This window comes from Hemiscyllium ocellatum, chromosome 36 (genome assembly GCF_020745735.1).
Source record: "Hemiscyllium ocellatum isolate sHemOce1 chromosome 36, sHemOce1.pat.X.cur, whole genome shotgun sequence".
NCBI lineage: Eukaryota > Metazoa > Chordata > Chondrichthyes > Orectolobiformes > Hemiscylliidae > Hemiscyllium > Hemiscyllium ocellatum.
This window is the reverse complement of record NC_083436.1, coordinates 46613536-46627191: the sequence shown is the minus strand read 5'-3', so window position 1 is coordinate 46627191 and position 13656 is coordinate 46613536. Positions and strand designations below refer to the sequence as shown.

Here is a 13656-nt window from a genome sequence, read left to right as displayed (position 1 = left end):
GACAGAAGTTTGTAAATTATGACAGGCATGGATAGAGTGGAGTACAGTGTGTGGTGCTATAAAAGCACAGCAGGTTAGGTAGCATCTGAGGAGCAGAAGAATTGAGCAGGAAGGGCTTCTGCCTGAAACGTCCATTTTCGTGGTCCCCGGATGCTACCTGACCTGTGCTTTTCCAGCACTACACTCTCGATTCTGATCTTCAGCATCTGTAGCCCTCACTTTCTCCTAATGGATAGAGTGGAGTCTTTTTTCTCAAAATAGACATTTTGACTAAGGAACGGAGGTTTAAAGTTAAATGTTTAAAGGAGATGTGAGGTGTATTTTTTTTAAACACAGAGGGTGATAAATGCTGAAATCAGAAGAGATAGGGAGGTGGATGGCAACATTTAAAACATAGCTTGACAGATGTATCAATAGGCAGGGTATAAAGGGATACGGACAGCACAGAAGCAAAAGCTTTTCAGTTTAGGAAATCATCATGTCTTGGTGGGCCAAAAGGCCTATTCCTGTGCTGAACTGTTCATTGAACAAATTCATAAAGGAAATCACAAGGAAGAACAAAAGGTAAGAGTAGTTACAATGACCTGGGAGTGGGATTTATTTATTGTATTACAGAATGAAATAAGAGTAGTATAAAAGAGAGGGGGTATACTTGCTAAAATGTGACTGGGTGAATTTTCTCCAACAATACGTTTTAATCCAACTGGTAAGATCGCTTTGCATCTGAGAGAGGAAGGGATGTAAGTGAAAAAGAAATCCAGAGCAAATGGGTAAAGAGTCACTTTCACTTTTAATGGGTGGTATGGTGGCTCAGTGGTTAGCACTGCTGCCTCACAGCAATAGGGTCCCAGGTTTGGTTTCAGCCTCGAGTGACTGCCTGAGTGGAGTTTGCACATTCTCCCAGTGTCTGCGTGGGTTTCCTCCGGGTGCTCCATTTTCCTCCCACAGTCCAAAGACGTGCAGGTCAGGTGAATTGGGCATGCTAAATTGCCCATAGTGTTAGGTGCATTAGTCAGAGGGAAATGGGTCTGGGTGGGTTATTCTTCGGAGGGTCGGTGTGGACTGGTTAGGCCAAAAGGCCTGTTTCCACACTGTAGTAAATCTAATCTAATCTAATATCCTGTTGCAACCTAAAACAGCCCTCCAACACTACCCAGAACTCCACCAACCTTCAAGTCATCGGCAAACATATTAATCCACCCTTGCACTTCCTCATTCAAGACATTTATAAAAATCACAATGAGCAGAATTCCCAGGACAGATCCTTGTGGAACACCACTGGTCGCAAAGCTCCAGGCTGAATACTTTCCATCTACCACCCACCCTCTGTCTTCAATGGGCCAGCCAATTCTGTATCCAGACAGCCAAATTTCCCTGATTCCCATTTCCTCCTTACTTTCTGAATGAGCCTATCATGGGGAACCCTATCAAATGCTTTGCTAAAGTCCACGTACACCACATCCACCACATCCACTGCTCTACCTTTGTCAATGTGTTTTGTCACATCCGCAAAGAATTCAATAAGACTTGAGGCGTGCCCCTCACAAAGCCATGCTGACTGTCTCTAATCAAGCAATGCTTTTCCAAATAATCATAAATCCTGTCTCTCAGAATCCTTTCCACCACTGTCATAAGACTGACTAGTCTGAAATTCCGAGGATTATCCCAATTCCCTATCTTGAACAAGGGAATAACATTTGTCACCCACCAATCATTTTGTACTACTCCAGTGGATAGTGAGGATGCAAAGATCATTGCCAAAAACACAGCAATCTCTTCTCTTGCTTCCTGTAGTAACCTTGGGTATATACTGTCTGGTCCAGGGGATTTATCTCTCCTTATGTTTTCAAAAATTTCCCCACATCCTCCTTTCTAATATCAACCTACAAACCTGATTCATGAACAGCCATGCCTCTGTCTGCAATCCCCTTCTCAGCCATGGTGGCTACTCACAGAACCCTCCTCGTCTTTTTTTATTTCAAAAATATACATTACACATAAAAAAAACTCTTATAAGACCTATGTAGTCACTAGAACAGTCTTTGCATATTGAGAACAAACAAGAACCCAAGACATTTTTTACTTATACAAGACCATATTTACACGCATTTGAGGCATCAGGAGGGTCCGATAACTGAACAGACTTCCATTTAACTTTGGCCAAAAGACCTTAGACAGTGGTCTTTCTCCACTGCACCTTGGCAGCAGCTGCCCCACGCTTTAGTGCGTCCATCAACGTGTAGTCCTGGATCTTGGAATGTGCTAGTCTGCGACATGCAGTCGAGTTTAACTCCTTGCCCTGGAAGGCTAATAAGTTTCAGGCACACCAAAGAATGTCTTTCACCAAGTTGATGGTGCAGTCAATGTTCGTTTCAGTGTATGTCCCTGAAAATAGTCCACAGAGCACTGAGTCCTGTGTCATAGAGCTGCTCTGTATGAACCTTGACTAAAACTATTGCATCCCTCTCCAGACTTCCTTCGTCCTTAGAAAAGGATAAAACTCCCAGAAGCGACAGCTTACTGGGCAAGTTGTATTCAGATCTGTGGGACTTGATTAGTCAGGTCCTGCTGAAGGTGTACAACAGTATGCTTCTGAGAAGTAGCATGTGCGAATCCATGAGGAAAGGTATTGTCACCCTCCCCTATAGAAGGGGGAGAGAGAGGAAATGAAAAATCAGTGACCAATTTCAGTGCTGAATGCAGATTACCAAATTCTGTCTAAAGTCATCACCAAGTGGGTATGGCCTGCTCTGGGATCGAGGATTCATCCCGACCAAACCTGTGCTGTACCAGGCAGGACAATCTCTGAATCTCGCGCTCTTCAGGGATATGATCGCCTGTGTACAGGAGAGGGCGGGATGGACACCAGCCTCATCATCCTGGACCAGAGAAGGCCTTTGACAGGATATTGCACACGTGCATGTGGGACTGCTCTCCAAAATGGACTTTTGGGGAGGGAATCTGCAATTGCATTCGACTGCTCTACACCAATGTCAGTGCAGTCTCAATCAACAGATGGGAAACGGAAAGCTTCCCGGTCAGATCTGGAGTCTAGCAGGGCTGCCCACTCTCTCCTGCCTTGTGAGTGTGCTGTATAAAGCCCTTTGCTGAGTCCATGAGGAAGGATGGAAGCCTGAGAGGGATGACTGTTTCAGGCAGCAGCGGCCTGCAGGTCAAAGCCTCCCTGAGTATGGATGTTGTCGTTGTTTTCTGCTCAGATCTGCTGTCAGTGCACAGACTCATTAGCATCTGCGACCAGTTCAAACCGGCCTTAAGGGCCAATGTCAAGCAAAGCCATGTTCTTTGGGAACTGGGCTGACTGATCCTTAATCCACTTGTGGGTGGCATGGTGGCTCAATGGTTAGCACAGTTGTTTCACAGCGCCAGGGACCCGGATTCAATTCCGGACAACTATGTGTGTGGAGTTTGCACATTCTCCCTGTGTCTGCGTGGGTTTCCTCCAGGTGCTCCAGTTTCTTCCCACAGTCCGAAGATATGCAGGTTAGGTGAATTGGCAGTGCTAAATTACTTAGTTTAGGTGCATTAGTCAGGTGTAAACATAGGGTAGGAGAATTGTTGTGGGTGGGTTACCCTTTGGAGGGTTGGTGTGGATTAGTTAGGCTAAACGGCCTGTTTCCATACTGTAGGAAATCTCATACACTTCACTGTCAGGGCAGATTACCTTAAGGTGCTGGGAATATGGTTCAGAGGGGCCAGAGCATGCACAAAAACTTGGGAGGAGTGCATCGCCAAGTGGAGGCAGAAACAGGTTTTGGAAGCACCACTCCCCCTCCACTGCAGGTGAGAAAAAACCTGGTCATCGGTGTGAGGCACACTCTGCTGTACGTAGCACAGGTCTGGCCCATTCCTCGAACGTGTGCCATTGCAGACACCCTAGCCATCTTCCACTTCGGCTGGAGGTGTCAGATGGACTGTGTCGGGAGGGATACCATGTACAAAACTCTGGAAAAGGGGGAAGAACATTCTCAATGCTGTTCTCATCCTGGTGACCATCTTTGGGTGTGGCTGCATCAAGCTGTGTGTAGACCTTTGGTACACAAACATCAAATGTCACTATGTACTGAGGTTCTATCTTTTCCAGTGATGCAAACGATGGGTCTGGCCTTGGTGCTGCGGAATGCTCCAAGTGATTGGCTTGTTCTATACCACCTGTCTTGTGGAGGAATATTCCAAGAGAAACACCTTTGATCAGAAGTCTGTCAGGCAGTGGTCAGCATGTAGTGTCCTTGAGACCTTGAGGGAAAAGGAGAGGGTGGATCTTGTCAGGTTGTTCCCTGAGCAGACTCAATTATTTGTCAAAATGCTTCATAACCAGAACATTCCAACAAGCACCAAGACATTGTTGGACTGGTGGTGAGAAGGGCACTACATGTGAAATTGTTTATGTACGCCCTGACTATCTGTGCCACCAGACGCCGCCCCCAGAGCAGATTTTGGGGATAGGGGGTGGGGGTAGTGTTTGGTTGTACAGACTGTCACACTTTCCCCAAAATCATCCTCGGTCACTTCTCACCGTTGTCCTCTCTTGAGTAGTAGCTAGTAACCTTATTGCAACTAATGACAGCCTACAATTGCTTTTATTCTTCTGGGTGCTGGATGCTGCTCTCTCTCCCACTCACTTCCTGTTCCTTTCTAGTTTTGCAACTAATTAGAGACCTATCGATACACCCTGTAGCCGAATGGTACCTCCAACTAAATAAATTTTGTCTTTGACAGCTCTTGGGTATATTCTCACTTTCCAGGACTTTAATATTTTAACTCCATATATCTCCAGCCGTTGTGCTCTGCCCTCACCTCCTTTCTTCAGCATCATGTGTCTAGGAATATTTGATTAAAAATGAGGTCTGCAGATGCTGGAGATCACAGCTGCAAATGTGTTGCTGGTCAAAGCACAGCAGGCCAGGCAGCATCTCAGGAATAGAATTCTATTCCTGAGATGCTGCCTGGCCTGCTGTGCTTTGACCAGCAACACATTTGCAGCTAGGAATATTTGATACCTATTCCTGCTCTTTTCTGAGCTGGTCTTTGTTAATGTGATGTTAACGCCACTGAAGGTGGGTAGAAATAAGTTACCGTTCCTGTTTATTTGTCTGTCTGTATTTAATGTATCTCAAATTGTTAGACAGGTTTCAATGAAACTTGGTACACAGAATGGCTTTAGCTAAATGGAAATCAGATTTGCTTTTGGTGAGGATGTGGTCCGGATCCTGGAATTTTAAAAAATAATCCATTAACATATGGAGATAAGTTAAATTTGCTATTTTTTTAAAAGATGTTGTAGGTTGGGGGAATTTGTTACAGTTGTCAAACAGTTAGTGGAGTTTTTGGACCAGATGATTAGATCAGGATTGTTCTCAGGCCCCCTTACCGAGATGGCTGAAACCCTCGTTCTCTTCATCTCTCAAGCCAAGCATTCATTTGCTCTATCTTCCTATTTTTATACTAGTGAACAATGGCGTCAAAGCAAGGGACCTTAGATAATGCAGCACTTTCCCACTATTGCTTCAGAGGTTCAATCTAACATTGAGTTTGAGTCAGGTGTGAAAGCTGAGTTGTCACTTATGAAAATTCTCATGTTAGAAACTAATGTGGTAAAGGCAGAAAGATATGTTTGATCCTGTATTGGTAATGAGGCTTGTTTATTTTTCTTCCAGGAATACATATCGCATGATTGAGCAAGATGATTTTGATATTAACACAAGTTTGCATACAATAGTTCGAGGTGAGGATGAGGCAGCCATGGTTGAGTCAGTGGGACTTGCTCTGGTGAAGTTACCAGATGTGCTGAACCGTTTGAAGCCAGACCTCATGATTGTTCATGGAGACAGGTTTGATGCATTGGCAGTCGCCACCTCAGCTGCATTGATGAATATTCGGATTCTGCACATGGAAGGAGGTGAGGTCAGTGGTACCATCGATGACTCAATCAGACATGCCATCACCAAATTGGCCCATTATCATGTGTGTTGCACTCGGAGTGCTGAGCAGCACCTGATAGCCATGTGTGAAGATCACAATCGAATACTGTTGTCTGGCTGCCCATCTTATGACAAATTGCTCACTGCAGGATCCAAGGATTACATGAGCATTTTGCAGACGTGGCTAAGTGAGTATGACTAGCTGATGTGTCAATTACTTCTGTTTTCTCACCCTGTTATTCAGCTAAGGCAGTAGTGGGCAGAACTAGAAGATCCTGTTTCTACTACCATTTGTATATGATTAACTCATAGATAATCGATGTTGACATTTTTTTTATAATGCATAAAGTATTCAGTAGTGGTTTGCCAATGTTCTATTTGCTCTTTGTTTGCCACGTAGGAAGGAAGCAACTTGCATTTTTAGTTGCTGTTGCTTTCTTACAATATCTTCCTTGAAAAGGCAAATGGTTAATACCTGCAAATACCTGCTAGCCCTTTGCACAAAAGGATTGGAATATGTCTCCTCACTTTCCTTGACTTAATTCAATCAACCCAACCCTCACTCTTACTTCCCTATTCACCATTGTGCCAGTGGAGGCCATTTGGGTTTTTGAGTCTATACTGGCTCTGCAGAGTGATTCAGTCAGTCCCATTTCACTGCTCAATCCCAAAAGCCCATCTCCCATCCTACTGAGAGGGCAACAGGCACAGAGGAACCCAAACTTCTGTGTGTTCCCCTCCAAGCCACACACCATCGTGATTTTGAGCTATATTGTCATTCCTTTACTGTTCCTTGGACTAATTCCTTGCACTCCTTTGCAGGTGTGTGTGTGTGTGTGTGTGTGTGTGTGTGTGTGCGTGCGCCTGTCAGTCAGTCACTAGATGGACTACAGCAGTTCATGTTGGCAGCTCACCATCATGACCTGAAGTCAATTAGAGACGGACAATGAATACTGGCCTTGGTGATATATCCACATCCTCACTAAGGGATTGAAATGCTAGTCTGTTTCTTACTTGTTGGATAAGATATATACAGGCAGTTATATTGTCATCTGTACTGCCATGAGATGATTTTTGTTCTTCACTTGTTTTGGTTTTATAGGTAAAGATGTGAAACCTCGTGAGTACATCGTGGCTTTACAGCATCCTGTTACCACCAACATTAAACATTCCGTTAAAATGTTTGAGCTTACACTTGATGCTCTAATAACATTCAACAAACGCACGTTGATTCTGTTTCCAAACATTGATGCAGGTGAGGAGAGAATGCTCGAGTATGTATGTGATTGAGAACTTGGCAGTTGTGTTTGGAATGATTAGGCAAACTCCTTTGGGATCTGGTTAAAAAGAAACTCTTCTAAATTCAGGTTCAAAAGATTAGACCCATATCTATTTGACAAGGTGCCGAACAAAAGGTTAATACAGGGTAAGATAACATGATAGAGGATTGACTCTGGATGCATCCATCAATGCCCCCTCTGACCTATCACCTTTTCCCTCACCTTCATCCACCTATCACTTTCCCAGCTACATCTGCTTTGTGCAGAGGAATATGAATGTCCTTATGCATGAATCGCAGTATGCAGGTACAGCAGGCAGTAAATAAGGCAAAAAGGCATTTATTGCTAAAAGAATTGAATATAAAAGTGGAGAGTGTAACTGCACAAGGCACTAGTGAGATCAAACCCTAGAGTACTGCGAACTGTTTTGATCCCCTTGCTTGAAGAGAGAGATAACCGTATTGGCAGCAATTCAGGGAGGGTCCACGAGATTAATCCCAGAGATGAGGGGGTTTGTTTTAAGAAGTGATATTAAGCAGTTTAGGCCTACACTTTCTGGAGTTTAGAGGATTGAGAGGAGATCCAATTCAGGGAAGAAAGATGCCAAAAATGGGGTTGACCAAGTGGAAAGTATGCTTCCTCATGTTGGACAATCTATAATGAGAGATTATAGTTTTAGGATAAAGGGTATACAGATTTAAACAGAGCTGAGATAAATTGACTTCTCTCAAAGGGTTGTGAATTTGTGGAATTCATTACCCCAGAGTGCAGTGGGTGCTGGGACCTTGGGCAAATTTAAGCAGGAGATGGAAAGATTTCTAATTTACTGCTAGGTTGAAAATTTTATGGACAGTGGGCAGGAAAGTGGAGTTGAGACTAAGATAAGATGAGATTAACCGTGATTTATCAATGGAGGAACAAATGCCTACACCTGCTCCTAGTTCTTAGTGCACTGGCCCCTACCTCGAAAGTGGAGAAATTAAAAACAGTCTTAGTTGTTTCAGTCCAATTTTTTTAAAGTTGTGGTTGACATCAACTTAGGCAGTATCTAGGCTCTCCATTAGCAAATAACTTTGAATGCAGGCAGTACTGACCTTTGGACTGTGTAGGCTGTGTTTGGCAGATGTCATGTAGATAACACAAGTGAGAACGAGGTTGAATGTAGAAAGTTCAAATTGTAAATGAGAAAAAGGAATAGGATCAGCAAAACAAGGGAGAATGAGCAAAGATTAGCAGCTAAAGGGAATCCAAAAGTCTTGTAAAAGATTTAAATAGTAAAAGAATGGTGAAAATAGGACCAATTGGGAAGTAAAAAGGTGATTTGCATGTGAGGTGAGGATATAACTCAGGCACCCGATCGACAAAAGATAGATTAGATTAAATTCCCTATAGTGTGGAAACTGGCCCTTTTGGCCCAACCAGTCCACACCGGCCCTCCGAAGAGTAACTCACTCAGACCCATTTCCCTAACACTATGGGCAATTTAGCTGACCTGCATATCTTTGGATTGTGGGAGGAAACCCACACAGACACGGGAAGAATGTGCAAACTCCACACATACGGTTTCCCGAGGCTGGAATTGAACCTAGAACCCTGGTGCTGTGTGGCAGCAATGCTAATCGATGAGTCACCGTGCCGCCCCATTAGATTGGTTGGTTGTGCTTAAAGATGATTAGACACCAGGGCCATATCAGGTGTATTCAAGGTTACTGGAAAACTAAGGATAGAATTTGTGGAGGTATTGCTCGTGATCTTCCAATCCTTTACAGAATGGTTTGAAAATTGAAAATGATGCATATTTGTTCAAGAAATGTTGTAAAGGATATGCAGAGTAACTACAGGCCACTCAGTTTAGCATCAGCGATAGGAAAGCATTGACAATAGATGAAGTGTGACAGAATTCACAGCCAAATGGATAATGAAGGAAAGCCAGAATGGATTTGTTAATGAGTCAATGATTTTGTTTTCTTTTTGCTGAGATAAGTTAGGGTTGTTTTGTGTTTGGCATCAACTAGAGCATTGTGTCCTATTCTGTGCACTGCATTAGAAAAAAGAGGATGTAGAAAGATTTGTAGCAATAGCTGAAGAAAAACATACTCCATTGGGTTGATTGATAAAGTTGGCACTGTTGTGTTTAGAGCAAAGAAGGTTGTGAGGAAATTTGATAAAGATGCTCAAAATCATGATACAGAATAAAAAGAAAGTGCACTTCCTCATGGACACATTGTGAACTCGGAACATCTAATTGAAATGATTGTTCTGTTTATTTTGCCAATGTGAAGGAATGGGGAGGCGAAGGCTTAGTGATATTATCTGGACTGTTAATCCAGAGACCCAGGTAATGTTTTGGAAACCTGTGTTTGAATCCTGCCACAGCAGATGGTAGAATTTGAATTTAATAAAAGTCTAGAATTAGAAGTCTATTGATGGCCATGAGTCCATTGTCAATTGTTAGAAAAACCCCACCTGGTTCACTAATGTCCGTTAAGCAAGGATATCTGCCCTCCTTACCTGGTCTGGCCTACATGTGACTCCAGACCCACAGCAATGTGGTTGACTCTTAACTGCCCTCTGGGCAATTTGGGATGGGCAATAATTGCTGACTTGGCCAATGACCCCCTCACCCCATGAATGAATTTTAAAAATGCTTTTTTTTAAGGGGATGACAGTAGCTGAGTTCTTACCAGTTGTGTTTGTCACTCACTATTCTAAGATTCTATGATTGTAAGCTGAAGGCTCACCATTAGCAACATGCTATTTACCATTCTCCCGAATGTGCACAACTGTTCTTTGGTATTTCTAGTGAGATTTAATCTTAAATCCACATTCCCATATTCAGTTCCAAGGCTCTCAGGCTTCAGCACATTATTTTTCACAATTGAAAAATAATGAACTGTTCTCATAATATTTGGATACATTATGTCACTGATGATTAATCCAGCATAGTTATTGCTGTCAGTCTGAACAATGGCCCTTCTGTTTTTGTAAAGCTGTTGTATGTCAGCATGGTTGACAGCACATTGGTAGAGTTGTCTATCTGGCTGGTAACAGCAAAGGTCCTGATGGAGTGACCTAGTTGGGAGGATGAATCCTCCTTCCAGAGAGATTGGTGCTGCATAGATGCCATAGTGACGTCTCTGTGGAGGACAAATTGTTGCACAGCTGAGAGACCTAGCAAGCTCCTTTTTACGCTATAATCCAGAGTCATGTTCCAGTACTCTGAGCTAGCATGACAACTGATCTTACAAAAGAGCAGGTTGAGTTTCTATAGTGGCAAACAGATGTTGGGTCGCTGCTGTTTATACTGGAATGGAAACTGTGATGTCAGTCATCAGACATTACATCATGGCTATGTCCACAAATGTTCAAATGGAGTTGGCCAGCAGTAGTTCTTTGCTGGAAAGACTAGGCTTACAGCTTAGTATAGAGTCCTTGGCTGGATTAATGCCAGATTGCATCATGCTCCTTGCAATTTACTGCAGCCTTATGACAGTCTTCAAAGCCACCCATGTTCTTTTGTAGGCTTCTCCATCTGAGGCCTCATCTGATTCCCCTCTCTTTTTAAAAATTAAAATCAAGCCCCAATTGTTGAAGCACGTAAGATAGATATGTGGTAATATAGGACCTAAGTATTGCTTAAAAAAACCTCATCATATCAAAGTTTTTCTTTTAACCTAGCTCTCGTCAGGGCAATTCTCAAGAATCGAACAGTACAGCGCTGGAAAAGCACAGAAAGTCAAGCAGCATCCGAGGAGCAAGAGAGTCGATGTTTCGGGCATAAGCCCTTCATCAGCCTTTCGTAAACCTTCATTCCTGATGAAGGGCTGATGCCTGAAACGCTGACTCTCCTGTTCCATGGATGCTGCCTGACAGGTTGTGCTTCTCCAGTGCCACACTTTCTGACTCTGACTGGTCAGCATTTGCAGTCCTCACTTCCTCCCAATTCTCAAGGATGCCAGTGTGAAGAGGAATAGTATTTTAATACTGTATGATAACAGCATGCTGATTGGTTGGAAAGTGGACTCTGGGCGTGTTGCCATAGAGACCCTGCGACTTAGATGATGACTGACAATTAATTTCCAAGCTTTGATTCAATTTAAACCAGGACAGGTTGCCTCTGATTAGTCAAAGCATTGTTGTTAGGAATGGCTATCATCTATTTTATTAAAACAATTGAACAGGTGGGAAGTGTAAAATGTTGTTTGCATAGCCCAGGGAAATGTGTGTTGATATCTATACCTACATGTAGTTTCAAGTGCATTATTCAGCACATATTGACCAATCATAATCACACCTAATGTTCACTTTGTTTTGAGTTTATAAGCACAAGGTGTTTAGTCTCAGTCAGTACCTTGCCTGTTGCAAACAGCAGAGGGGATGTCGTATTTGATATGATCTGCTGGCACTGAAATTCATTTACCACATTACTCATTTGTGTGATGGGCAGAATGTCTTTTTTGCTTGCCAATAGGATCCTGTTAGTTGCAAACAAGACTTGTGCTGCTGCTGCATAGCAACAGGAACAGTTGTCTTCACCATTTACTCAAACGTTTGAACTAGATGTGATCTATAGGGACTCCAGTAGAGCATTCAACAAGATTCCCCATGGGAGACTGATTAGCAAGGTTAGAGATCACAGAATAAAGGGAGAACTAGCCTTTTGGATAAAGAACTGGCTTAAAGATAGAAGACAGAGGGTGGTGGTGGAGGGTTGTTTTTCAGACTGGAGGCCTGTGACCAGTGGAGTGCCACAAGGATTGGTGCTGGGTCCTGTACTTTTTGTCATTTACATAAATGATTTCGATGCGAGCATAAGACGTACAGTTAGTAAGTTTGCAGATGACACCAAAATTGGAGGTGTAGTGGACAGCGAAGAAGGTTACCTCAGATTACAACAGGATCTGGATCAGATGGGCCAATGGGCTGAGAAGTGGCAGATGGAGTTAAATTCAGATAAATGTGAGGTGCTGCATTTTGGGAAAGCAAATCTTAGCAGGACTTGTACACTTAATGGTAAGGTCCTAGGGAGTGTTGCTGAACAAAGAGACCTTGGAGTGCAGGTTCATAGCTCCTTGAAACTAGAGTCACAGGTAGATAGGATAGTGAAGAAGGCATTTGGTATGCTTTCCTTTATCGGTTAGAGTATTGAGTACAGGAGTTGGGAGGTCATGTTGCGGCTGTACAGGACATTGGTTAGGCCACTGTTGGAATATTGCGTGCAATTCTGGTCTCCTTCCTATTGGAGTTGTGAAACTTGAAAGTGTACATGAATATTGCAGCACTGATGAAAAAACTCGAGGACCTTAGGCTCATCCGAGGCTGCCAAGTCTGTCAATCAAAAGTTGGTGTGGAAGCAGAATGGAAGAGTTGGACATCGCACAGAGCCGTGGTAATGGGGGACTCCATAGTGAGAGGAACTGACCGGGGCTTTTGTGACAGCAGACGGGATTTAAGGATGGTGTGTTGCCTTCCTGGTGCCAGGGTGAAAGACATCACAGACAGAGTGCAGGAAATCCTCAAGGATGAAGGTGAAGAGCCAGAGGTGGTGGTACATGTCGGCACAATGATGTCGGGAAGAAGAGGAGGAACATACTACAGGGGGACTTTGGAGAACTAGGAAGAAGGCTGAAAAGCAGGATATCCAGGGTGGTTATCTCCGGGCTGGTGAGGCCAGAAACAGGGAGATAATGGACTTGAACGTGTGGCTGGGGAACTGGTGCAGGAAGCAAGGATTTAAATTCTTGGATCACTGGGGTATGTTTTGTGGTAAGCATAAATTCTACAAGAGAGACGGTTTGTACCTTAATAGGTTGGGCACCAACATTCTGGCAGGCAGGTTTGCTACTGCAACACAGCTACGTTTAAACTAAGTAGCGGGGGGGGGAGGGGACAAACTGGAAGTTTAAGAAGGAAAATTGGAGGGAAAATTAGAACAAGGGAAGTCAAGAAAGACAACTGTATCAATGAGGCAGAAAACTCAAAAAGGGATCATGCTGTAAGGTTGAGTGAAATAGGAGTTGATGGGAAGGGTGAGGGCAGTAACAAATTAAAAATACTATACATGAATGCACAAAGCATTAGAAATAAGATGGATGAGCTTGAGGCTCTTTTGGAAATTGGTAGTTACGATATTGTGGGGATAACTGAGATGTGGCTTCAAGTGGACAGGGCCTGGGAAATGAATATTCAAGGCTACACGTGCTATCGTAAGGACAGACTGATGGGCAGAGCGGGTAGGGTGGCCATATTGGTAAGTGATGATATTCAGTCCCTTGCGCAGGGGGACCTAGAATCAGGGGATGTAGAGTCAGTATGGATAGAGCTGAGAAATTCTAAGGGTAAAAAGACCCTCTTGGGCGTTATCTCCAGGCCCCCACACTGTAGTCTGGATGTCGGATGTACGTTGAATCAGGAGTTGAAATTGGCCTGTCGCAAAG

The 13656-nt window shown here is 43.5% G+C and overlaps 1 protein-coding gene across 6 annotated transcripts in view; it reads left to right on the top strand.

The window, feature by feature from the left end:
- The window catches only part of gne (glucosamine (UDP-N-acetyl)-2-epimerase/N-acetylmannosamine kinase), a 79284-nt gene that overhangs the window by 21039 nt on the left and 44589 nt on the right, over positions 1-13656 (top strand). For all 6 annotated transcript variants that reach the window (XM_060851330.1, XM_060851335.1, XM_060851336.1 and 3 more), the window contains 2 exons: positions 5676-6127; positions 7042-7194. In XM_060851330.1, the coding sequence (XP_060707313.1) occupies positions 5676-6127; positions 7042-7194 (605 nt within the window). The remainder of the gene's footprint in view (positions 1-5675; positions 6128-7041; positions 7195-13656) is intronic.